Below are 27,636 nucleotides of genomic sequence, written 5' to 3'. Positions count from 1 at the left end.
AACAAACAAAACAAGCTTCAAATTAAAAAATTCCAATATCCATTTCTACTGGAAAATTTCAATCAATTTCTTCATTATTATAAAACAAATTTAACTCATTTTTAAAACCCTACACATGGGCTTTCTTCATGAGCAGAATCAGGAGGACTTACTTCTGGAGTTAACCTGTTCTAACGACGGGAATTTTACAAAATCTTTAAATCTCATGGAGATTCAACACCTGCAAACTGGGGATGACAATATCCCCTTCTCGAGGTTATTGTAAAATTTAAACTACATAACATAAGAAAAGGCCTAGGGCTTGGCACGTAGCATGAAAATTTCAGCCTACTTGCCTTCCTTCTTACTATCACACATAATTTAACCCATCATGCTCCACTTGTGCCTAACAGAGGGAGTCTTGATTCCATTGAAACCCTGCCTGGGCCCTCTGAACCTTCTGGCAGCCTGGGGCCATTGCTCAGGCTCTCTTCTGCTAAGCCTCACTCCACATGCTCGCATCCCCTGGCAAAAGGATGCCACTGGGGAGAGCCCCTGGAGAGGACCCCTGGGGAAGAGGCATTCTTGGGCAAACCAAACAGCAAGCACAGGGGCTGGGGTAGTGTGCACTGTTCTTTCTACTCCCACCCAACTATCTTCAGGTCATAAGCTGGTGGCCATGAACTAAATCCAGCCTGAAGGACCATTTTCTTGATCTGCATAGTTTTAAAAAACTGGGTCAAGATAGTTCATATGAAATCTAGATTTTTCTGCTTCCACTGAAAAAGCAGAAGGTCTGGCAACATAGGTCTGAAACACCTTCATGGCAACAGCTGGCTGGAGCTAAGCAGCGGGATGACACCGTTAAATGCCACAGACCCCATCAGGGTGCTGCACTCATTTATTTTAACTGCCTAGACCCTGACAGACATTTGAGTTTGTGATCTGTAATGAAGTCACTCAGAAATCAGAGAAATGCTCACTAAACCATCTACTCAATACTGAAGGCTGCTTCAGAGAGAAAGGACACTCTTGTTCCATCCACAATTCAACAAATTTTTATTAAGCACTATATATTTAGCACTAGTGCAAGACACCAAAGGTTCAAAGATAACAGATACTATCATTAAGCTCAAGGAGCTCATGTCCTGGTAAGGAAGATAGATGCACAAATCTTTAAGGTATATTGTAATAAGCACAACAACTGAACACAGGACTATCACAGGATGGAGAATCAGCTCTGCCTAGCAGCAAAGACTCAGAGAGAGGGTGGAGATTATGAGCTTTTAATGAGGAATAAATGATTTTTTAAAGCATCAATTAATAACTTCTGGAAAATAAAAATTGTGCAAGCAAGACAACATAATCACAGTATATCATTTGTTTCAGCAGTGGATAATATTTTTATGGTAATAATAACATAAACATTAATAATTTAACAAAAATTTGTCATAAAATCAGGACCAGCAGTTAGCCCACACACACCTTATGGGGAAACCAGTTGTGATTACTCAGTATCTGTGCTGTGTCAGATCTTAAACGGTTTGAGCATCCCTCCTATAGTAACTATACTGGAATCAGAAGAGAAGGAAAACTCAATAGGTAAAGTCCAAACTTGACAAGGCAGGAAAGAGCATTACCAGCAAATTATTTAGCAAGACAGAGGTGAATACAGAAGAAAGAGTCAAATGTCGCTTCTACAGAGGTGGAAAGGCAGGAAGGCATGGTGTAAAGATCTGCCGTTTGTTGTTTTGAGCCTTTTGGTACTATTTGATTTTTTAAAATCTATGTATGTTGACTAGCTGATTAGAAGAGAAGAGAAACTCAATAGGTCAAGTCCATCTTTAAAGATGTTGAACTGAGAAAGGAAGGGGTAAGATTAGTCAATATGTAGAAAAAAAGAGAGAGTTGTTTTGTTTTTGGTTTTGTTTTTAATGTGAAAGATAATTGACAGGAAGAAGCCAAAGGTACAGGAGAGAGGCAAATGATGGATTACCAACAGGGACAGAAGAAGTTGGAATGTTTAGCCCAAAATGCAGGGGCCTCTTAAGCAATTGCAATGTACAGCCCTTTGCAGTCAAAGTTAGCAATTCTGGCAAATATAATTTTATTTTGAGTGAATGAAAACCCTTTGGAAACTAAGAGCTTAAAGGTATTTTATATTCTATACATCTCATTTCACTATTTTATATCGTATACATCTCACCTCATTGTTTAAGGAAATCCAAGTTCTGGTCTAAAATAAACGGAAAACATCTAACGGGTTTCTCAGCTTTCACACTGTCGACATTTGGGCTGGATAATTCTGTGTTGTGGGAGGCTGTGCATTGTAGGATGACTGACAGAATCCCTGGCTTTTACCCACGAAATGCCAGTGACATCCCACCTCCCTTCCTCCCCCTATTCCTCAGTTGTCACAATCAAAGATGTCTCCAGACATTGCCAAATGTTTCCTTAGGGAGAAATTACCCTGGTTGAGAACCATCGCAATTCTCTCCAACCTGCTTTAACATTTTTTATCCAAAATATTGCTTTCATTTTTAGCATATTCCTTTAATCTAAATCAATTGCACAGCCTCAAAGGCTCGAATTTTGACTTCTTAAAATATTTCTTAGGGAAAGTATCATTATCTTATGGAAAGATCACCAGACTCAGTCATTAACTCTCCATGTGACCTTGAGCTAATTAACAAACTATCCTGAACTTTCTCCTCAAGAAAAATTAGGATCATAGGTTCGCTGCCTATCTCATAATCTAGTCAAGTGAAATTACATAGTAAAAGAATTTGTAAAGGAACATACATTATTAAAATAATCACTATCTTTATCAGAGAAAGTATGGATGGACTGTATTTTAGAGAAAACGAAAGAAAATATGGTACTTAGACATGGAAAACATAAAATTTTCATTTAAAGGTGTCACAAATTATATTAAATTTCAAAATTAGTAAGAACCTTAGAGGTATTAAAATCTCCTACCAACCAACTCTCAACGCCCCTAAAATCATCCACTGGGAGAGTGTGCGAACCCCAAGTTTAAAATCTCAGTTTAAAGTTTAAATCTCTAAGGCGTCCCATTTCAGTGAGACCATTCATCCATTCTTTCCATCACAGTTATTCATTCATTAAGAAAAACCACTAAGCACCTATTTCTAAAGTTCTATGAATGCTTCCTTATGTTGAACTGGTTTTTGCCTTCCTGTAATTCTACTCTGCTCATTAGGATCTCCTAGAATAAGTCGAATCCCTCTTTTCCATGACAGATTCTCATATATTTGAAGCCAACTATTGTGTCTTCCTGAAAGGATTTCTCTTCTTCAGCCTGAGCATGCTGGTTCCTTCAACCGTATTTGACCTAACCTCGTCAAGACCCCGCATAAGATTTGTCATCTTCCTCTAAACGCAAGGTGACAATAAAATGCCATTTCACATGGTCTGGCAAAGACAGACTAGAGTAAGGCTCTCAACTCCCGCATTGCGGGCACCACATTTCCGGTAGCGCAGTGCCATAGCACATCAGCCCTTTCTGGCTGTCCCATTACATGGCGAGGTTTTACTCTGCTTAAACTAAAATGACGCTAGTAAATCTCTTATACTGCAGTGCATTGACGAGTTTGTTCTGTGTTGTTGGTGTTCTGTTTTGTTTCATTTTTATTTTTCACATAAAAAAAATGATTTTCTACTTGTCCCTCTTAAATGTTACTGTGCTTTCACCTATCATTCAAATATTTCACAATCTTTTTGTTTTCTTATTTTCTTCATTCAACCTATTATCCATACCTCCCTGCTTCATCTGGTCTGCAGAATTTCTCAGATGCGTTAAAGCAATAAAAGCAAAATAAAACAGAATAATATTAGATTAGCTGCATTTGCTAAGTGACTGGAAATTGAGTCCCTATTTCTGGGGCCAGTTTTTAAATACCAACTCCTCTCATAAAATTAAAGACAAAAAAGGAAAAGAAACCCAATTCTACTTCAGTGAGTCAAAGCTCCATATACTTGCAGGCATTTTGAGAGTCTCAAATGAAAATTGCAGGACGTATTAGAAGTGTTATTCCTGTCAGCCAGCACAGGGAGTGAAGCCACTGGGAACAATGCAAGTATTCAAAGAGACACAGCCTGGCAAGGAGCGTGACCGCTGTCTCAAAGTGACTGTTAATGCTGAGGTAAGTCTTACACCAGCTGGGTCAACTATTTAAAAAGATCAAATGTGACCAACCTAAACAGTCATGGATGCTGTATTTGCCTCATCTCTAAGATGAATTTTCCACTTTTAGAGCCAAGTGCATTTTGTATTTGAAAAAGAAATATATTATTGCAAAATGTCCACTCCTCTATAGTCTGATGATTTCGGACATTTTCTTAGGTATCTTAACTTCCACTTGTGTCTACTAAATTCAATGATTTCCTATGATATCACATCAACCTCATTTTCAGATTTGAATCACATTCCAAGTCTCATTAGCAAATCCAATTGTAAATCAAAGGGGAATTTATCAACTGATGAACATAAGCAGAAACTAGAAGAATATTTCACACTCAAATCCTGAAATTGCATTTACATTAGAGGAAAGCAATATAGATTAATGGAAAAAGGATAGGTTTGGAGTCAAATGGAACTGGATTTGAATCCCAGGTGTACCTTTTAATCACAGGTTTTGTGATTATGCTTAATTTACTCAAGCATTGAATTTCAGGGTCCCTGTCTGTAAACTGAGACCCATAATATGTAACTTGTGTGGTAAAGATTTAGCTATGTGCTTAAAGAAAGGGAAAAAATAGATTATGAATTATTAACCTTGGTAATGCCTGGCACAGGATAGGCACGCAATAAAATAGCAGCTATAAGAGGCCTAAAGTTAAAAGGAATTCTAATTAATCCAGGGGAGGGTAAAAGAAATAAAAGGGCACATGTGTATGGTGACGATCATAGTTACTCTTTGGGTGGTGAACATGATGTAATCCACACAGAAACTGAAATATAATGATGTACACCTGAAACTTATTTAACGTTCTAAACCAATGTTACCTCAATAAAAAACAATTTTTTAAATTAGATTCTCAATCTCATAAATGGCTATTGACAAATTGCTACATTTATGGTATAATTTGACTTTTGTATAAAATATGTTTACAAAATAAACTACAAAGGATAAATACCCATACATCCACATGCTACATTTCACAGTGTGCTTATATGTATGTATTTTGTGAGGCAAAACTGTATGTTGGTCTTTCTACATGCTGTTTCTTTCTAGAGGTTTTTTTTACTGGTGAGGAAGATTGTCCCTGAGCTAACATCTGTGCCAATCTTCCTCTATTTTGTATGTGGGTCACTGCCACAGCGTGGCTTGATGAGTGGTGTATAGGTCTGTACCTAGTATCCAAACCTGAGAACCCCGGGCTGCCGAAGCAGAGCACAGGCACTTTACACCACCAGGCTGGCCCCTCCAGTGTTTTTCAAAGAAATTTGAAATGAATGCGCCTCAACTGACTAACAGAAATATGACATCTTCTACATGGATGGTTCTTCACATTCTCAGTAAAATTCTACCAGTCACTCAGTGTCCTGTTTATGTCAGACGGGATTACCGATTCAGTGGGTTGGTTAAGCAATACAAATACAGCAGGTAAAGTCAGATCTTAGCTGGTACTACCAAATGGATTATAAATCATATCCCTCATTAAAGAAAAATAAAGTGTTTAAGGTTTAAACCAACATTCAAAGTGAAAACTCTAAGCACCTGGGGAATTTTCCCATTGCATCTACCTTGCCAGGAAGAAAAACAGAATCTTGAGTATGCATACTATACACAGAGCATTTTCCAAGCCCAAAAGGAGACCACGTCTAACAAGGAGTTGAAAAAAAATATTAGAGGGTGGAAATGGTGTTTAACATGATTGTGGGTTGTGGTTGACTGAGACAAAAACTGTGAAATAGGTGAAGTTTGACATTGGTGTTCTCCTCCATCTTTTCTTGTTAACTCCTTTTCTATCTTTTGTTGTTTTTGTCTTTTGCCCTCCTATAGACTAGTATCCTCATCCTGCTTTAACATTGCCCTAAACAGAGCATCACTCTTTAATGTATTTCCCTTTTTAAATGTATTTGCTTTCAAAGCATACCTGCAAAAAGAAAAATTGCTTAACTCAAAAGAAATATTCTACAATCAAGTGCTTCAACCTGGATCTTCTCAAAAGCAGAGCCTGAGATACAGATTAAGGGGTTAGCCCTTTATTTGGGAGGTACAAGCCCTGGGCCATGAGAATGAGAAAAAAGGAAAGGGAGCACAGAAAGAGACAGGGTAATGTAATGTGTGTACCCATCATGCTGGTGCAGCTCCAAGATGAGTCACATTGGGGCACAGAAATGTGCTCAGATGACATATTCACTCATACATGGGCTACAGAAAGGGTTCAAAAAGGAACTTTGCCTTGAAGTAGTCCATGGAAGAAAGAATGAAGGAGGAACTTGCCTGCCCCAATCACTTTCATCACCCATTTGTAATTGGAAAAAATCCCCCCTCCAGGGTGCTAACTTCCCCCATCTCTGGATTCTTGGTGAGTGAGAGGCCAGAAGGCATGCCCTGGAAACATGCTGTTCTAGCCAAGTCCAAAAAGAGGGGCAATTTGCTGTAGGTGGGGAGCCGAGCAAGAGACAAAGGAAGTAGCTGAAGGGCTCTAAAGGGGTGCACAATGCTTGCGTCCCAATACAGTGAAGATTTGGGGCATCAGGACATTTCATGGAGAGCCATGTTCCAGGAAAATGAGAAGTTTTTCCAAGATCTCTCAAGCCACACCACCTAGAGAATTGCCTATTCTATAAAACTGAAAGACAGGCTTCTGGATTTTCAGGGCCTGGAGGGGAAGCAGAGATAAGGGTAGAGAAAAAATAAGAGGATTTCACAAATAGTTTATGTTCATTCAAAATTAGGAAAGTAAAATATGAACTCCTTCCTCCTTCAATGTAAAATTCTATTCCAAAAGGTAGAAACAATATCTTCCTGTTTAAGAAAGGCTAAGAATAATGGATAACACTTCTTTTAAATCATAAAAGTAATCCACAATCTTATATTTTTAAAGCCCAGTGAGAGAAGTAGTTTAACAACCTGCCATACACAAACTAACTCATATATCTGAAAACTGTCAACACCATAATAATGGTGTTGCCAGTATATCAACCTCTTTTTTTCCCCACCATGATCATTATTAAATCTGTAACAACAATGACTAAATTGAATGGGAGCCCCATAATAACCTAGACCTAGTTTCTTAGAAATCGTCAGTTGTCAAAGCTTGACTTTTTGATTCCCATTACTTTATGATAAGGTCAGACCAGACAGTCAGACATTGTAATACTTTAAATGAAAAGCTCTGGGTTCACTGAATTTCCATAATAGTTTAAAGAGAAGAGGCAAAAGGAACCAGGGAAAAAGAAAAATTTGTTATCAGGGAGGATTATCCAAGTGCAAAGTAAGAGAAATAGTGGAGCTGGCCTCTGAATCCAGCGATAACACAGCCTCTGACCCACGAGGAAATAGTCAACAAAGTTTAATAATGGTAAAGAAAAGAATCCAGGATTTCAGAGTGATGCTTACCCAACCTGAAAAAGCACCAAAATTTAGGCCCTTAAAATGAGTTAGGGTAAGCCAACCTGATTTAACATTAATCCATTATTATATTTTTTGATAAAACCATTTGCAGAGACCAGAAATATAAATAAATAAATAGGCAGCATAGTTTAAGTGCCAGGTATATAGAAAATAAATTCTATTGGCATTCCTAAGAAAGGCAATATGTTAAGCTGGAGAAATTGTAGGGAAAATTTTCACAAAAAGTGTTGGGAACTAAACTGGATCAAAGGCAATGACACAGAAATGAGCTTAGCATGTTTGGGAGACAATGACTAAAGCTGTCCAGCTGGAGTGAAGAATTATACAAAGAAGTATTAAGAAACAAGGGACTTCTTGATGTGTGTGGTGTGACTGTGAAATAACTCAATTGATTTTCTTGTGTGACCTATGAAAATAAGACACATTAAGAAAGAGTCATACCACATAATTCCAGTTGAAGCTTTGCAATGTCTGTTCGCCACATCCTGAAAGACAGATTCCCAATAAAGAATCTGACCTGTCTACAAAACCACTCAATAAGTATTTAATAGTGATAAGTGCCGCTGGGCAGAAATCAGTAAGAAAGAATGGGGTGCATTTCCTTTGTTATGCTTCTGGAAAGGCAAATGGAAATACAGCTTATCATTCTTGTGTGTAGTTTCATCTTGCATCTAAATCACCCTTCCAATCATTCTTCTTACCCTCCATTACAGGATAGTTGTCATTTACCTAAAAATGATGAAAGAATTTTCTCACAGAAGTTTTCTATCATAGGATGGCAATGTTAGAAATGTGTCTCCTGAAATAACAATATTTGAAATTTTTGTCAATATAATTTATCAGTTAGAGTTATGCTGGGGGTTTTTTCCCTTCACAGTAGGGTCCCAGTTGATAACTATTACCCTAATAGATAGTAAAATATAAAGAATGCAGTCTTTAAGGCAAAAACTGAGCCTGGGGCATAGGATTAGTACTATATCCCAAGGTGAGGTTCATGAGAAGGCATAGCCTCTGAATCCAGTTTTGAGGGGAAAAATTCAAGTAGTTTTCTTTTTCAAAATCCTTTGCCATTGGTTTCCCAGGTCTACAAGTGGCCTGCCTTTACTTTTCTTCCAAGAGAAATCCACTGACAATTTCTTAGTTTGAAACTCTATCTACCAACCTCCAAAGCATTCCCAAAGTGCAGTAACATATCCTGTGCTCTTAGAGACATGAGAACCCTTGCTGGTCACTTGATCCACTTCCTGCCTCACCTGGGAATTACCTCTACACAACTCCCTGTAAGAGCCAGCCAGACAACAAACACATCCAGGTATGGGAAGCTCACCACATCCCAAGCCAGCTCTACTTGGAAGAAAACTCTTCCTAAATTAAGATGAGAGCTGTCTTCCTGGAATTTTAGCTCATTAATCCAAGTTAATGCCCTCTCAACTAAACAGAAGAGATCTTTGAGATAACGTTTCAACTGCAGTATTTGAAGTTGGACCTCAATAAACCAAAACTTTCTCTATTCTACCCACTATTCCAACTTCTATCCTCTCAGTCATGTGTGTGTGTATGTGTGTGTGTGTGTCCTTGGCTTCTTCAGTTACCACTAACCTCCTGTCTCTGGTCTTTCAAAAGCACCAGTGATTTCCTCATAGCTCACTCACCGGTGGCCTGTTCTCGAGCCTCTGCCTCCTCCGTCTCCGCCATATTTGATATGGTTGCCCTTCCCAAATCTCCCATGCAGAATCCACTCCCGATCTTGGCTTCCTAACTTATCCTTCCCTTTTCACTCAACTCTGCCAGCACTTTTTCTGACTCCCACACCCCTAACACTCTACTCTCAGTTCTCTTTTTTCAATTTTTTTTTCTTGTGGTAAAATATACGCAACGTAAAATTTACTATGCTAACCATTTTTAAATGTACAGTTCAGTGGTATTAAGTACATTCATATTGTACAACCATAACCACCATCCATCTCCAGAACTCTTTTCATCGTGCAAAACTGAAATTCTATACCCACTAACCAGCAACTCCCCATTCCCGCCTCTCCCAGCCTCTAGAAACCACCATTCTACTTTCTATCTCTATAATCTCACCCCGGGCTCCTTTTTTATAAAGCCATTCACTCTCACAAAATACCCATGCACTCAGTATTTGAACAAATATTTACTGAGAAGTTATTGTGTGCTAAGCACTGTGCTAGATCCTGACATTATAATCAGCTAAGTGATTCATTTATATTTTCAGCCCTATCTCCTAGCCAAGTGATTGTCCAAACTGGCTAGTCATTAGACTCTCCTGTAGAATCTTTTGTTGTAATAAACTTTTGTAATAATTTTAGATTTACAGAAAAGTTGCAAAGTACGGAGTATTCTCGTACACCCCTTACCCACTTCCTTTCCCTCTAATGTTATTATCATTGCCATGGGTTCATTTATCAAAACTAAGAATCAACATTGATACATTACTATTGACTAAACTTAAGACTTTATTCTGATTTCACCAATTTTCCATTAACATCCTTTTTCTGTGTCAAGATTCTTAGTCTCATTTCACCTGTAACAGGTTCTCCATCTTTCCTTGTTTTTTATGACTCCATTGACAAATTTAATGAGTACTGGTAGGCATTTTAAAGAATGTCCTTCAATTTGGGATTTGCCTTATGTTTTTATAATGATTGGACCAGGGTTACAGGTTTTGAACACTATATTATGTACTATATTATACATACTACATTATAACATTATATTATAATATAACACTATATTATAACATTATGGGTTAATGAACTCCCTGAAGGAGAAGAGTTCCTCTATCACATCATATGAGGGGTACATGATATCATGGGTGATATTAACCCTAGCCACTTGGTTAAGGTAGTGTTTGCCAGGTTTTTGCTCTGTAAAGTTACTATTTTTTTCCTTTTCATACTCTATTCTTTGGAAGCAAGTCACCAAGTCCAGCTTATATTCAAAGGGAGCAAGGAATTAAGCTCCACCTTTAGCAGGGGGAGAGTATCTAAATACATTATTTGCAATTATGCTGTAAGAAAAATTTGTCTCTTCTCCTGGAAAATCTTTAAAAATTTAGCTTCCTGGGGACATAGCAACCAGACTTTAGTGGGTCTGGGAAGAGGCCTGATGACCTGTTCTTTTTGCATTCCTTGGGAGAACAATCAGATTTGGGTTCCACAGCTCTAATTCGAAGTCAACTTCCATATTTCAAATGCTTCATATTCAGGTGCTCATGGGACATTTGAATATCTCCAAAACAGTTCACATCCCCCCCAAAAAAGCAGTTTTCATTCACATTTGGTACCATAAACTCTTTCTCTCTCAGGTTAGCAGTCTTGGAGATGGCTTTCATTCTTCTCTCCCCTTCCTGACCCTCACATGATGTCATTATAGCCTATAAATTACTGCTTAGAAACATTTATTGAATTTATTCCTTTCTCTCCATTGCTTGGTCCAGACTTTCTGGGCTAGTTAACAACTTCCTCTACTTTCGCCTTATTACATTAGTCTCTCTTCTTCTGATCCATTCTGCACACTAAAACCAATATTTAAGCTACTGCATTCCTGTATTACTCCCCTACTGAAAAATACCACAATAGCTACCTGTATCCATTATTACTACACTCCTAAGAAAGAAGCCCTTTGACATGAGTCAGGGACAAAATGACGTTCTTAACGTTAGAGAATAAAGCTGCAATAGAAAAAGGTGGAGTTTTCAGGGAGAAGAATAAAGTTCATTCCTTTTTGGTTTTCTCTCTCAAAGTGTTGTGTGGTCGTGAGTCAATTCTCTTCAGTTGGTCCTCTTGGATTAGTCTCTTTCTCCAGGTGCTATTGCTACTCAAGATGGGCCAGGGGCTACCTCTGGATTCTGAGCCACCCCCTAGCCTAGCAGCACATGGTTAGGGACCAGGAAGATAGAACCATGAAGTAAACAACTCCGTTCAGCCTCCAATCTGGAATTAAGCAAGGGTGAGGCCAACTCTTCACCCAGCTATAGGGCGCACGGTAAAATGGAGTCTGGATACCTCCAAGTATTCAAACAAGTTCCTCAGGTAGGAGACCATCTAATATTTTAAAGTAAAGTCTTAACATGTAATTAAAAGCATGAATTTATATTAATTACAAAATCTCCTGGCTCCAATTCCTACAAAATCCTGCAAAGATGGCACTGTGTCAAGAATTCAGGATCCTGACTAATGTCCTCATTCTGGAAACCAGGTCCTTATTCAGCCAATATTTTCCTCATACTACATAAAATTAATTCTTTCTTCAAGGCATTTGGGTATCCTCACTCTCTGCTGCACAAAAAATTGTAATCATTAATTCGTTCACCTTCTAATTTTTCTCCCACATTTTCCTCCACCACCGTCATAGCAAAACTAACTCAAGTTCCTATTTCCTTGGTGAATTTTCCCCAGTCACTCCAACTCATAATAAATTCTCCTTCTCTGCTCTCATATTTAGTCTGTACTATGTAATGCAAACTTTGTTAAATATTGAACTATTATACAATGTTCATTTGTGATGAACATTTTTACCCAATATAGTACAAACTCTTTTTGGAAAGACAATGACTTATACTTAGACAATTCTCCTTAATGTTAGATACACTTCGCAATACTATTAGAAATTTTGAGATATGTCTTCCTCACTAAGGGTTCTAGAAATAAAGACAGTGCTTTCCAACAACACACCCAACACCACGCCATGGGCAAGAGAGTTGTGCTTTTGGATAAGTTCATGTTTTGCCCATAGTGGTAGTCAATACCTAAATTTCATGAACAAATCTCATTCTATCAGGTCAGCCTACTCAGCAAAACCAGGCACAACTGCCATCTCAGTGAGACACTGTCTGAAACAAGTCATTGTTAGAAAATCCAAGACATTAAAGATGGAATATGAAGAGTTACTAGAAAACATGAAGCATTGTTGGTTTTTTATTATAGAAGCTAAGAAAGTGTGCGCACGCCTGCACACATGTGTGTGTGAGTGTATACATGTGCGTACTTGTGCTGAAACTGTAAAGTTTACATCGAGATCTTTGTGATGCACAATGAGAAGCTCTTGGTCTAGCGAGACTTCCTGGGCTATCTGCACTCTGATTCATTCATTTAACAAATATTTATTCAGCACCTACCATGCACAGGCACTGTTTTGGGCATTGAGAACATAGCTGTGAATAAAACAGACAAAAATCTCTGCTACTGTGGAACTCACACTTTAAGGTTCTAGTGTGCAGAGCACTGTTGAAAGCATGGCTGTGTTGGGGCAGATTCCTGCTTTTTTTCCTTCACCTGCTCCTAGTGGTGAATATTACAGCAATTTCCTTTGATCAAAGTACAAACACTTACAGTCTAATTGGCTTAATGAACACAATGATTCTATTTCTCCTTTTTAGGTAATACTTATGAAATAATTTAAAAGTTACCTTCACATCTACAAAGTTGAGAATTTTAATAATATATTGGACATTTATTTGCCAATTATTCTGCAAAATCTTTTCCTCTTTATTTTATCTCATTTTATCCTCAAAATGATCCTGTGTCCCTAGATGATAGGTACTACTACTATGACTATCATTCTGTAGAAGAGAGAATGAGGTACAGAGAGGTTAAGTAACTTTTTCAATGTTATAATGCAACTATTATGGAACAGCTTAATATTTATGTGTGGCCGTCTGCTATTAAAACTCGTAAAAGATTATTTTGTCAAAAGAAAACTTTTCTGAAATAATTTCTGTTTATCTTTCCATTTTTTTGAATATTTAGAAACAAATTTTGAGACTGTGTCAACATTCATTCTTCCAAAATGACAGTTTTATTTCTTGTTAATTAAGGTAATTATTTGTATAATTCAAATAAACGAGATAACCCCAATTTGATGACATCACCTAAAATATTAAAATTATCTTTTAATATTTCATGTTTTATCTGCTAGTGCAGGCTGACTTTTGAGTCTGATTCACCTTAAGATGCTGGGTTTTGGTATCAATGCCAGGCATGTGCTGCAAAGCTTTTCATCGCATAAAACTAAGATCAGAATTAGCAGATGAAGAAGAATACACAGAGACATTTTTAGAAAGTAGATATGCATTTTGCTTTTGCAGGATTATTTTTAACATTTGTCCCTTTCTAACAAAGCCAATCAAAATAGAATTGTTTGGGGAATTTTTATCTATTGCCTATTTCATAACCAGTGGGAGCAGGAATTTGAGAAATAAAAGCAAGAGAAAGTTTTTCCCTTGATTGGTAGACCCTGATTATAGTCAGGAAGTACCCAGAATCAAAATATCCATGATTTTTAAAAGATACTGATCACAATTAGTGATTTTTCTGTACTTTCATGTTATCTATTATAATAGCTCATGTTTATCCAGAACTCACTATGTTTCAGGCACATTTTATGTGCTTTATGCAGTAACTCATTTAATCCAGATAATAGCCTTGGTTCTATTACTAGTGGATTTTATAGATGAGGAAACTGAGGCCAACAGGGTCTAAGAGACTTGCCCAAGATTAAGGAGTTGGTGATCACAGTACCAGGAAGGTCATGCCTAGAGGGTCTGGCTTAAGGTCTACACTCTTGACCACAACTCACGCTTCCTTGGGATATGCTCTTTTTACCTGTTCTCAGGAATAGGCTTGTAGGCCCAATCAAGGGGAATATAAAGCAAGGTCACCCCCCTCCACTGCCCTGAGTGTCCCCTAAGTGTCATAGTGCTGCAAGCAGTCCAGGGAAGTACAGGAGTCACCCCACAGGTTCAGGTTTAAGGACACAGTCAGAGAAGGATGGCCAAAGTGACGCTGGGCATAGACCAAAGTACAACAATTGGTTGACCAACACCAACTGTCCACTATCAGCTGGAACTGCATGGGCCTGGGATGTGAGCAGGCAGGGTTTCCTGGCTAGGAGAAAGAGCCAGGAGTCCAAGAATCTGAGGTGTAGCCAGAGCATGATATATGAGTAGGCAGCAGAGAAAGCAAAGAGGTTAGGAGAAAGATAGAATGAACTTAAATGCTTCTTAAATAAGTCGTAAGAACTAGGTCCCAGTGCTGATTTTTCCTCTTAAATGCAATGAAGTGTCATTGCACTGCACCTTAGTGTCCTGTCTCCCCCATATAACTCATTGAACAACAAATATTTACCTGCTCTGATCCAGACACTGTCACCTCACCCTCATAGTTCATGCTCATAAAGCCAGAACCTCAGACAAGTGACTTAACGCCTTTGTGTTCCATCTTGTCCTCCATAAATGACAATAATAATGATGTCTAGCTTATGTGTTAAGTAGATAGTGTTATGTGGATGAAGTGAGTTATTATGCTCTTAGCACAGTGCCTGGCATGCATGCTACATAAGCACCCTGCTATTATTTTTGGTGTGAAAATTTAATGAGATAATGGTATGAAAATGCCTTTTCAATTGTAAAGTTCCCCAAAATGTAAAGAATTATTACTCTAGAATTCCATACCTAAGGTCAAGCAGACATCTGAGTACACAGTAACCTAGGAGGTTGGACCGGTTGAGAATCAGAAACTTAGAATGTCATTTCAATGGGAAGGTGGTCATGAATAAGACAAGTGTGGATCTCATAAAAGTGCCTCCTTCAGCTCGGATGACAGTTTTCCGGCCTTGCTACTGGGCTTTCTGCACCAGGAGGCAGGGGAAGCTGACCTCTCCCATGTTGGAAAGGCCTGGACCACATGGCTCATCCCAAAGCATGAAGGACAGAGGTCTGTGTATCATGTGCTTAAATCTAACCATCAAGAAATCCACACAATGCACGGCTATGACGTATTTATATACAATGTTAGATTAGTTAGGAATTCCTCAAGTTAACCAGCCAAGCTAACCAGCCAGACTACAGTCAGCCTCCACAGCAAATCTATCTCACCGTGTGAGGGTTCACCAAAGGTTTTTATTCTATTTAATACTAAACAGAAACCCATAAATATAACAACTTTGTTACTTCCAGCTAATGAAACACACGTATGTTAGAAAAAGTTCTATCAAACAAGAAAGCAAATCAACTCACACCTCACAGACTTCAAAGGGCATCCTTTCATGAACCATTGGAGCATGTTCTGAGTCCAATGCCCTTCCCTCCCCTGTTTACACACTCATTTTAACTGTTTAAAGGCTATATTTTGACTAATTAGGTCTGCCCTTGAACAAAGTATGTGAGAGACATGCAGCAGTTCTGAATCCCCAAAGCAGGACACAGAAACAGAAGAAGACTTGCTACTTGCAAAACAAAGGTCCTTTTGTGAACCTCTAGCACTGCTGACAGCAAGCCCCATGTTAAAAAAGATGAAGAGATATGTCCTGCTACAACTTCTCCGAATTGTGACTGTGTTTTGCCAACAAAAAATAGAAGTGTTTTCTTTACTGAATCTGCTGTCTTTTTAATGACTGGGCATTGTCACCAACAGCCACTTGCATTCATTCACTCAATTAACTAATATGTTTGAGCTCCCACTATGTGCTAGGCACTCTTTATGCGTCCCCTCAAAAGTCAGGGAGACTAAATGAACGAATACTTCCATGATTTTGCAAAGAGGAAAATGTTACATGAGTAACTCATCCTGTTACACAACTAGCTAGGGTACTTTGAAAGAAGGCTGAACATAAACATCGTTAGACTTTTTGTCACTGCTTTGGAATCAATGCCTCAGGTCTACAGGTGAAGTAAATAACATACTACATATCCTCCCAAAAATGTAAGGAATGAATAAAAGTACTTCACGGCCATTTGACTTGGCCTTGCTGATGATCAAAGGAGGTTATTGCCTAATCGATGTGAATTGAGATTGACTCCCCCGTCTCTCTCCAATCATCTAAAGAAGTTTCTCTAAATTCCAGCAATTAGAAATTCTTCTGAGCTACCAAGATTCCTTTGTTAAGATACAGATATGCCTGGGAAAGCCAGCAGTCATTAGCAGTACAAAGCATATCCCTTTTAATCAAATTACTTTCCTCTTTAATTTTACTTTGGAGCAGTTCTGACCAGCTTATCTACGGATTCTTTGTGGATCCAGGGGTTTATCATAGCAGTTTGGGAAGTGTATCAGGATCACAGCTTAAGCCTGAACGGCATGCAGCCTGGATTCTGGCTTGTCTGGAAACTCCTAGGAAGAACTAATCCAAATGGAGAAGCTGACGAGCATGGTTCATGGATCAGAGGGGTGACTCAGGGTCCAGCTTGGTGCCTGTCCCTCTGACTGTGCCCTGACCCAACCTCCTAGTGACATTCACATCACATAAAAGGGTGAGAAAAAACAAGATGAGGTTTCCCCCTTGGGCTCTCTGTAGACTTTAGGAGCACAGGCATACTGGGGTGAGCAGTCTCAGCAGGGACGGGCCACTGCTGGAAGCTTGGGTCCCCGGAACAGACTTAAGTACTCTGAGCCTCTGCACCTCCATCTTTAGCACAGACCTTGACAGGCCAAGCTTCAGCAGGGGCACCTTCACAGGCACAGCAAGGTATGCCTGCACTACTAGGGGCTTCCAGAATGATTTGGGAATTTCCACACAACAACTGAGAATGGAGCAATAGCAAAAACTGATTTGTAACAGTTGTTAATGGGCAAGCGCTGCCTGCAAAACGTGGAATTTTTGAAGAGGAAAAAAAAAAAAAACCTCCAAATGCTCTTCTAAGCCAAAAGTACAACTCAAGAGGCAAATCCTCAAATCTTTCCACATTTGGGGCTTCAGTTACTTCCTATGTACAATGGGAATTTTACTTACTGCCACCTACCTGCTTTGTAACTTGAAAGCTAGATATGACATCATGAATACATTCACATTCTCAAGCAGGACTTAAAATCAGTTTACCAGTATTAATGTTTTAGATTATAAGAAGGAGGGGAACACATTTTTTTACCTTAAAACTCACTCGTTTTTTAAAAAAGAAATGTTTTTTCCTTTTTCAACCAGTTATGATTTTAGCTTTAGTTTTATATAGCAACTCAAAGAGAGAGAGAAATTTAAAAACAAAATTAAAGGGAACAATCCAATTTCTTTTAGATAAAAAAAAAGACACTTTCAACAAAGTTATTGTCCCTTTATCATATTTATCAAAGAAACAAGCATCCACGATTCTCTCTGTTATGATAAAGTTTGCATGAACAAAAATCCCATTACAAAGTAATTGGAAATCAAATACTAATGTAAAGAGATTTTCTCTTAAATCTCCCAGTAGAAATGTTGGTTAAAGATCAGTAGAATGTCAGGTTGGTAAGCACCTTAGTTTCATCTAAAGCAACCCCTTCATTTTACAAATGAGAAAAACAATGCCCAGAAAGTTGTAACTTACAGACATCGAGTCACAGAATAGCAGAGCTGGAACCAGTCTCGTGGCTGCTCAGTGCCAGTTCTCAAGGCACTTTCCACTGTGACACACACACACAAACACACATGCTAGTGCATCACAGCTCATTGCAACACATTCTTTTCAAAAAGTAAATAAAATAACATGATAAATTAGGAATGTGACTTAAAAGTAAAGTGCGTATGAGAAAAACAGGACAACTTTATGAAAACATTGATGCCAGCAAATTACATCCTTTGGCATTTTGCAAGGAGTGGAGCTTTAAGGGCATCTAGAGACTGAGTTCAGTTCCCCAGGCCAAACATCCCACAGGGCAGTTGTACATTTCAGTTACCCTGGGTGTGCAATAGCCTTGGATTAGAGTTTTGTTTTTTTCATTTCTGCCTTTTGACAAGTTTTGAGAAAAAAAATAAAGCACTGTGTGATAGTAAAGAGGGAAGACTGTCCATTGACCTGGAATAATCATTTCCACCATAACATCTCTGCTGGCACTTCACCCTCATCTAGGCCGGAATTAGCTCTGCCTGGATCACACCTATGAGACAGTCAGGTCCTCTGGCCCACAGCCCCCCTCACCTCCTCCCAAATAGCACCCCACTGCCAGATTTACCTCCTTAAATCATCGTTTGCATTATATCCATCTCCATATTCAAGACCTATGATGGGCTGTAACTGTTCATTGATTCACGTCCAAATATTTTAATCTGGCTTTTTTGGCTCTTCATAATGTATCTGCCTGTCATAGATTCTACTTTTGGGCAGGCTGACTGCTTGTCTCTCTAGTAAAGCAATCTTATTCCCATCACCAACCCTTTACTAAATGTTTTTTCCCTTGTCTATCATCAGCTTCTCTTCCCCACTACTTCGAATCCTCCCCCAGCTTCAAGGCACCCACTCATGCCCTCAGGCGGCTTTGTCCACTACTCCCTCCCTCACTGTGGAGCTCTCCCTTGTCTGGTTTCATGAATTTTTCTTTTATTGTTTTATGTCTTGCATTTCCAAATTCAACATAACATCTTTTAAGGGCAGGAATCACATCTTAGGCATTTCTTGAGCCTTCTTCCCACCACCTTTCCCATATACTCCACCATCCTGTGGCCTGTAGTAGAATTTCAATAAATACTGTGATGCTTGGACCGTCCAGAGAAGGTGGAGGAAAAGAATCCCACCATCATCCACTACAGTAGCCCCCCTTATCTGCAGGGTGCTCCAAAACCCCCAGTGGATGCCTGAAACCTCACACAGTACTGAACCCTAGTACTGAACCCTACATATACTAAGCTTTTTCCTATTTATACATACCTATGATAAAGTTTAATTTATAAATTAGGCACACTAAGAGATTAACAATAATAAAATAAACTAGAATTGTCACAATATATTGTAGTAAAGTTACTGTAGATCTTAGCAACCTCACTACACGATTTTATTTATTATGTTGAGAACTTTCACCTTTTCAGTTAAAGGAAGCACTTTACGGCTTGTCGTTGGTATATCTGAATTGCCAGCATCACTACTCTTGGGCTTTGGAGCCATTACTAAGTAAAACAAGGGTTACTTGAACACAAGTGCTGCCATACCACGATGGTCGATCTGATAACCAAGATGGCTACTAAGTGACTAACCGGGGGGTAGCATGTACAGTGGATATGATGGACAAAGGGATGATTCATGTCCCCAGTGGGACAGAGCGAGACAGCACAAGATGTCATCATGCTACTCAGAACACGGTGCAATTTAAAACTTATGAATTGTTTATTTCTGGAATTTCCCAGTTAAAATGGCAGTTGACTGTAGAAAGTGAACTTGCAGATAAGGGGGGACTACTGGCAAAAGCATCAGTTCTGTTTGGGGGCCTAACTCTCAGACCCATTGCTCTTCGCCAGGCTCCACATCACTCCACCACTAAACTGTCCCTGACTTCTCCTTCTGCATGATTGGTTAAGTCAGTCCCTTCTTTCTACCCATGCTCTTCAGTCTAATCCACTGCCAACCAAGGTCACAACACCTTTTTAGCCACCTGTCTTACTCCAAGAGCACAGCCAAATGAGAGTTTCCATTTAGATTCCAGCTCTTTTCTGCTCCGTAAGAGAAATCCTAGCCCTTCCCAGACTTGAAGCTGTAGACACTTCAGCTGTGGAGACTCTCCTCCTCCCACATTAATGTCCCAAGCCCCGGTGTCCCCACCCACCACTCCAGCTGAGACGACAAAATCTTGTTGGTCTCACTTCCCTTCACCCCTTCACAATGACCATGATGCAGACGGAACGCCTTGAAGTAGACGGATTTTCCCACCTAGCTGTCTTCCTGCTCCCTTCCTGCCCTGGAGGGCAGGGGCAGCCTTGCTTCCAGCTGCATTAACTGTCCCCAGCACCTGAAGTTCCAGCACTCTCTCCGACCGAACTGACCCCCCAGGTGGTGAGGACAGCCTCTAATGGATTCCAGGCATCCTGCGCTCCTTCCTCTGGCCACTTTCCCTCACACCAGGTGACTCCGCCCAGTGGTCCCTAACCTAACAACCCAGATTTTACCTTCGAAGAGAAGAAAAGTTCCCACTGCTCTGCAATTTCTCCTTAAACCAGGAAATGATATATTCCAAGTAAAGCATCTATGTATTTCATCCATAGTGCCCTAAGGAAAATACGTCGTTTTCCTTTCCTTTCCTATCAGCCACAGGAGATTCAGGTCTCAGAAGTTGTCTTTTTTTCTCCTCCAGCTCCTCCCACCTGCCTCAGCAAGAAATCGGTGTAATAATGCACTCCCAGGCCACAGCCCCCTCCCGTCTCTCCGGGGGTCGGCCCCCTCTTGGCTCTGGCTGAGACGCGGGGCACGCACTCCCGGCACTCCACCTCTCTGGGCGCTCGCGGCCTGCGTCTTACGCCGGGGAGCTGCCGTTCCTCCTCCTCCCCCGGGACAGCCTTCCCGTCCAGCCTCCCAGGCTCTTCCTCTGGTGGGTTTCCCTCCCACCGCTCCTCACCCGCCGGCTCTGCTCCCGCGTCGGCAGCCCCAGCAGCGGGGCCCGCGGGGCCCTTCCGCCCTGCAGCCGTCCCACGCGCCCGGGGACAGTCAGGTGCAGCCCCGACAGGTGCAGCCCCAGGTGCCCAATTGCCGGATCCTTAACCTGGCGCTCTCCCGGTCGTCCAAGTTCTCCGACCCGCCCTTGCCAGCCCCCGTGCGCCCTCGGGTCCAACTGCCAGCGCGGATCAAGGTTCGCCCTCCCTGCGACTCCACCCCAGACTTTCCTCCTGGGGCTCCCGTGCCCGGAGCGGCCACTTACCCAGGGCGAGGGCCAGGAGCAGCGGCAGGGAGCTGGCGCTGCTGCCCGGGGCGGCCCGGTCCATCAACCCCACGCTGCGGGGCCGGGCAGCCCCTCGACGAGTCTCCCACCTCCTCCTGCGCCCCCTTCCCCGGCCACGGGCGCCCGAGGGGGTGCCTGGAAACTAATCCCGGAGCCAGCAGGAAACGAAACTACTCAGGCTGGCACCCTGGCTCCAGGGCAGCCAAACACCCAGGGCCAGCGGGCGGCTGGTCCGAGAGTGTCGCTGGGCGGAGGGAGCCTCCTATTTATCCCTGCTCTTTCTGCACACACCCCACCAACGAGGCGCGGGACTTCGTCGTGGGAGCCTCCACGATGTTCCCACCCAAATTACCCCACACCCACACCCACACTCTGGGACCAATTCGGGCTGCCCTCGGGCCAGCTCACCCGCTCCCCCTGCTGGGTTGCACCTGACTGTTCCTTTCCCTCCCCCTTTGGGAGTAAGCAAGGCAGGTAGGAGCCGACAGCGTGCACGTGGAGGGGTGTCAGGTGTGCCCGGGGGCGGGACAGAGAAGCCTGCTCTGAACTCCTGGAACCCACTGAGAGAGAATCAGAGACCAAACGTGCTCTGGAATTCCAGCTCCCCTTATTTCAGCCAATTGTGGGTTTCTTGGAGGGACCAGAGCCAGCATTCACTGTGGTTCACCTCAGGCATTTGAAGATTCATAAGCCTTTCTTCTACACATATAATTTGTTGAATATCTGGGAGTTTTGGCTCACTAAGAGCTACTTGAGAAATTTCGTTTATATTTTACTGTATTTTCATTTATCTAATTCATTTACTCCGTTGGATCTATAAAAATGGGAATGCTTGTTGCCTGTGGCTTGCCAAGCGCTATCTCTCCGCCAACACACCTCCACTTTATGGAGAGGTGGCATCTGACGATCTGCATCCAGCATTTTCTGGAACACAAAGACATCCTCACAGCTGTCAAAGACGGAAAGCAGCCTCCCATGTTACTTTATGTGATCAATATATTTGCCTCCAAAATAGCTAAAGGGTTCACCTGTTTTCATGCTGATCTGTATTCCTCTTGCAAGATCAATATGTGTCATCATGCCCCCTTAGTACAGCAGTGTATTTCCATTGCAGCCATAAGTTCAATAAACATTCATTTACATAGGAAATGCAGTTCAGATGTCTGCCCCTTCCTCCTCATTGTTTAAATTAAAATAGTGTGCACTTTTCTTCTACTAGTGATATTTCCTTTCAAAACCAATTCACATTATTTTAGTGCCCCAGGCAACCAATATATCCAGAGGGATAAAAATCAGCTGTTAATTTTCAGAATCCCATTCTAGCCTCCACATGACATCTCATAAAGCATTGGTGGAGGGGCAGGCATGGGGTTAGAGAAACCCAAGACTGTGGGCTAGAAGGTTCCTGCCCCCAGATGAAAAGGGTGGGGGCACAGGATGCCAAGGGATTTGGCATCATCTCCCTCCCTTCATTTCCCTTTCTGATATTCCCTCCCTCAGGGATCTATGTTAAGGCATCTTTCACTCTGAGATGGCACCCTAGCCGGCCGCTGCCCTGCTATGCCCAACAGAATGTTACTATTTTATTTTCCTTTCCCATAGATGCTAATAAAAAATAAAGCACACCTAAGCAAAAAATACCAAATGTTTGTCAAGCATTGGAAAGTGCCAGGACGTGGTGTAAGAGTTCATCATTCATGTCGTTCAAATGGTAAATTAAATTTTCAGGCCACTAGAGTATGAAATAGTGTAATTTAATACACTAAAGAGGCCAGATAAGTTAATAACCTTCCCTAAGGGCTCTACTTACTGCCAGAAATAAAATAAGTTCTCCAGATAATATGCCTTCCAAATTTCGTGGCACCAGAGGTCTCATCTCTTTAAAGTCAAGGAGTTTCCCTTTCCTCTTTTCCTTCTTTCTTCCTCTCTCTCTTTCTCTCCTTCCTTTTTCCTTCACCTCTTCTTTCTCCTTTTTTCCTCCTTCCCATCCCCCTCTTCCTCCTCCTTCTTCTTTCTCTTTCCCTCTTCCTCTCTCTCAATTCATTCACTCCTGCGGGAAGGTACAGCTGGGATCCAACCACTGACTTTGGAAGAGTAGAATGTAAGAACTGACCTTCCTGGGGCCTCATTCATGTAACTGGGGTGTGTCTCAATGCTTTAGATTGCAAGCTGAGCTGTTACTAAGACAAGAATAAGTTAAAGCTACACCAGAGTCACAAGGTGGAACTTGTGTCCCCACTATCCTCAAGCTAGGGATTGCTCGAATGGTGTCTTTCCTGTGCCAGCTTTGGGCTGGTCTAACGAGCCCTCCCAAATCTGGCATGAGGCTTAAGTGGATTCCTTCGGAGGGCCTTTAAGCATCAATCTTTTCTCTTCCCACACAGAGCAGCCTCTAGCAGGAACATTCCTCCCGCTCCTCTGGACAGGACAAAATAAGCTTGTGGTTATTTGTGGGGCACAACACATAAACAGACACGCATGTGGCGGTAGAAAGGAAAATTTGGGAATGTAGTCGTTCTAGGTCAGCATGCAATTCTCCACATGATCACTTTAAGGCACTGAGTAGCATAGGAAGATTTCCCAATGGTCATTAACATTATTTAATTCAATAAGAGTGGATGAATGTAAAGAAATTTGAATGTGAAAGGCTTTTTGAAAACACAATGTTTTTGTAGTAATGATAAACTTTATGCATGGTAGATTATTAAAAATTATTAGTTCAATATGTGTAGAAAGCTTTCAAATATTCTGTTGAAACTATTGATTTAGTGTTTAAGGAAACCGGTGAGACATTACTGCTCAACAGCTGCAGTCAGGTGATTTTGTTTTACAATCTAGTTTTTCTAAAGGGAGGAGATTATGATCGCTTTTTTTCTTACCTTTTATTGTACCTTCCTTTCGGTCTCTCAGGGATGCATTCTTTTATATGTTAGCCTCAATCTGTTTAACTTCCTGTCTTTTTAAAATGGCAGCTTAATAGAAGTTTAATAAATCTCAGATAGAATCCTCTCTGTGATATTATGGCTACTGGTTTCAGCTCACCATTATGATCTTTTCCTTTGACCATATTCATAAATACTCCGAAATATACTTCTGGTTAAAAAAAAAATCTGGGCTTTTGTGCTGGCCCTAGTTGTAGACTAAGTAGGCAGGCACCTAAGTGACACGATTTTAATGCTGTTGTGTGGCAAGGCCCTAGACATCCCTCCCAATACACCTGCAACTGCAGCTTCTTGCCCTCCTACATGGTCCCAGACTCCCATCAGTGTAGACCCTCCTCTGGGTGGGACGACAAAGGTGGAGTATCAGGCACAATCTGTTCAAATTGGAGCTGTGTCACCGAATGGCTGGATCACAAATTACTCGTCTTTCTGAGCCTTAGTTTCCTCATCTATAAAATGTGATGGCAATAATTTGCACAGTTTTTATAATTCACAATGATATATATCTCTAGGCAAAAATCTGCCATATTCAGGAAACTACAGTTGCTGTATTAGTGTTAAAATCTATTTACAGGGTACATAGAGAGAACCAGTGGTAACTGGCTTCCTTCACGGACCCTCTGTTACTAATAGTTGGCCTGAAGGGAAGGAAACAGCACAGAGCAAAGGTCTGATGGGCAAGTAACACTGAGCCTAAAAGTCCGTGCATCTGGGCACTATTTGTGCCTCTTCCTACTCCTCTAGATCCTTCTGATTTTCTTCTCCCTCCTCTCATTCCTCTCCGTCCTTCAACTCTCTTTGCAGACCAAGACAGCATAACCCAGGATACAATCGTTTATTAAACAGTAAACAGAAAGTACTAAGTTTTGAAGGCCTAAATAAAAGCTATCTAGTTTCCCAAAGTCCAAAGAAATGAATTAATCTTTTAAGTCAAAGAAATTAATGTTTAATGGGCTCGCAATAAATGAAGCAGAATTTGAATCCCCGAGGCTTTACATGGTCATCCTCACTCTTTCCTCCAGCTTCTTGGGAAAGGAAAATGGTGAACGGAGAGAGTGAGAAGTAGGAAGCAGCAAAGTAGTGGAGGAGAGGGGGCTTGAGCTTGAAATACTTTGTTCAAAAGCTCTTTCACAGAAGCAGAATGGTATTTCAAAGGACTGGAGTGTAAGGAAGAGGCTATCTATCTTTGTACCATGATCATTTCTCACCCTTCATTTTAAGGTGAAAATATCAGTACCTTTGTTATTAATCTTAACATAATTTAGCAGCTCTCATGATTCCCCCAAAACATTGTTATGTCCCAACCTAACAATCCTTGGAATTTAAGGTTTTTTCAGAGATAACCATGCGTGTTCTTTTAACGATACCTTTCAATTGCCTTTGTATTTCTCATGGCATAATTTTTTCTGAAAGGTTTCTTTAACCCTGTAACATATACCTGCCATCTGTCTCTAGATATAGTACGTTAAAAGTGTTAAAACCAATGTAAAATATTCGAAGATGACTTAGCAGAAAATATGAAATGCCTGCAGAATATTCTGCTATTATTGTCTTCTGTCTTCCCAGTATATTGAAAGTTTTTATTGTCCCTGTTAATGACAATGTCTTTAATAACTTTGTCTTCAGCATTAGCATCTAATAATAATCCACATAAATATTTTTGAGATTCAAAGAATTGTAACCTACAAAATGCAAAGAACTCCAAATCATAAAAAAATGAAGCCAATATCTCTCTTTAAATTTGTTATGCTTTAGACTTTGTGTGCAGAGAAAATGGCAGAATGGATTTTGGTGGACAGATAGTCTGCCACACCTAGCAAATGAAATGAAAAAGAATACACCTGTGAATACATATTTGCAGGATAGTAATGTTGATTTATTGTATTTTTTTTTTTTTTTGAGGAAGAGTAGCCCTGAGCTAACTGCTGCCAATCCTCCTCTTTTTTTTTTTTTCGCTGCAGAAGACTGGCCCTGAGGTAGCATCCGTGCCCATCTTCCTCTACTGTATATGTGGGATGCCTACCACAGCATGGCTTGCCAAGTGGTGTCATGTCTGCACCCAGGATCCAAACCCATGAACCCCGGGCCGCCAAAGCAGAACATGTGCACTTAACTGCTATGCCACTGGGCTGGCCCCTGGTTTATTGTGTTTTAAAATATCATCTACTACCAAAGAAAATGATACTCTTGCTAATCTTGGTTCTATGCTGATATGTTAATCAGATAACGTGTATGAAAATGCACTGACAACTATAAAATTATACACAGTCTGAAGTATTATGATTATTTCTCATTTTAGCTTCATACATTGAAATAATATATATTTTGTGAATGTGACTATTTACCATTAACAATCATAGCAAATTTAGAATGTATCTATTCCAAGATGTATGCTTTGTTGATCCTTCAACATCTTTGACACCAGGATGTACCTCTCAATGCTGTCAGGTGGCAGTTATCCTGAAGCTGTCGTTGCTTGTGCATAGTCTCAAAGGCTTGGAAAAAAATCCTGTAGACCAAAGTGGAACACCCTTTTAAGCAAGGCTATGTCACCAACACTTTTAAAGGCATAAAGGAAAATATTGTATGGAAAAACAAAAATATCAATGATTCAAAGTGAAAAGTGGTTGGGAAAAGTAGGACTTGGAATTGAAAAAGTTTTAGAAATACGTTAACTGAATTATTTTGCTTATTATTTGTTCCCTTTTTTGCATATATAATAGTGGCATATACATACAATAAGAATCTTATGTTTAAATACGTCTGAAATATTTCTTTCAACTATAGTAAAATTAAATTTCTCAATGATAAGAAAGCATTGGTCATAGTTTAACTTTTTTTAATTAAAAAAAATTCTTCCTTGTCATAAAATATTAGTGCATCTTATCAATGCCATTTTATATGACATAAAATATGGCATTTTGGACTCAAAATTATAAACTCCTCAATAGCCTCTACCCTGGGGTCAGCAGTGCTTCAACAGAGCTGGCTAGTAACCCAGCTGTGTGATTTCAGGGCCCCAACATTAACACTCTAATGCTCTTCTATGATTTGCTAAAATTCTCATTGACTAAAATTCTTTTCTCCCTTGAATAAAGCTCCTAGAGATGCTTATAAAAAATTCAAACTTGTTATCTGGGAGAGCTAACACATTAAGACATTAATACCTTTAATATCTTAGTGTAGATTAACTAATTTAGTATAAAAGGTAGGCAGTCACTTGGCAAGATGTGACAAGTAATCTCTGATTGCTGCATAAAGTACCTTTAAAGACTGCTGGCTGAGATGTTAGGCTCAAAGCTAGGTCAGCTTCCTATCGCAAAAGAATAAAAGAAGGGAGAAGGATCTTGACAAAAGGGCAAGGGAGGGAGAGCCAATCTTTTTTACCCTCCATTTTGTTTACGGTTCACTTTGGCCTGCAGGATGAGCTTTCTTCCAGTCCCCCACTCTAGCAGAAAGATCTGTAGAATTTCA

The 27,636-nt window shown here is 40.4% G+C and overlaps 1 protein-coding gene across 2 annotated transcripts in view; it reads right to left on the bottom strand.

Annotated features, from left to right (window-relative positions):
• Positions 1–21,700, bottom strand: part of BTC (betacellulin) — a 44,219-nt gene extending 22,519 nt beyond the window's left edge. Inside the window, exon 1 of one of the 2 annotated variants that reach the window (XM_005608710.4) lies at positions 21,200–21,700. In XM_005608710.4, the coding sequence (XP_005608767.2) occupies positions 21,200–21,263 (64 nt within the window). In that variant the 5' untranslated portion in view covers positions 21,264–21,700. Of the gene's footprint in view, positions 1–20,453; positions 20,777–21,199 lie in introns of those variants that run through there. The other variant, XM_023637965.2, reaches the window with a different exon arrangement.
• Between the last annotated feature and the right edge of the window lie 5,936 nt (positions 21,701–27,636).

The sequence above is a fragment of the Equus caballus genome, chromosome 3 (assembly GCF_041296265.1).
Source record: "Equus caballus isolate H_3958 breed thoroughbred chromosome 3, TB-T2T, whole genome shotgun sequence".
Taxonomy (NCBI): domain Eukaryota; kingdom Metazoa; phylum Chordata; class Mammalia; order Perissodactyla; family Equidae; genus Equus; species Equus caballus.
Note: the sequence above shows the minus strand (reverse complement) of the source record. Positions and strands in the feature narration are given on the sequence as shown.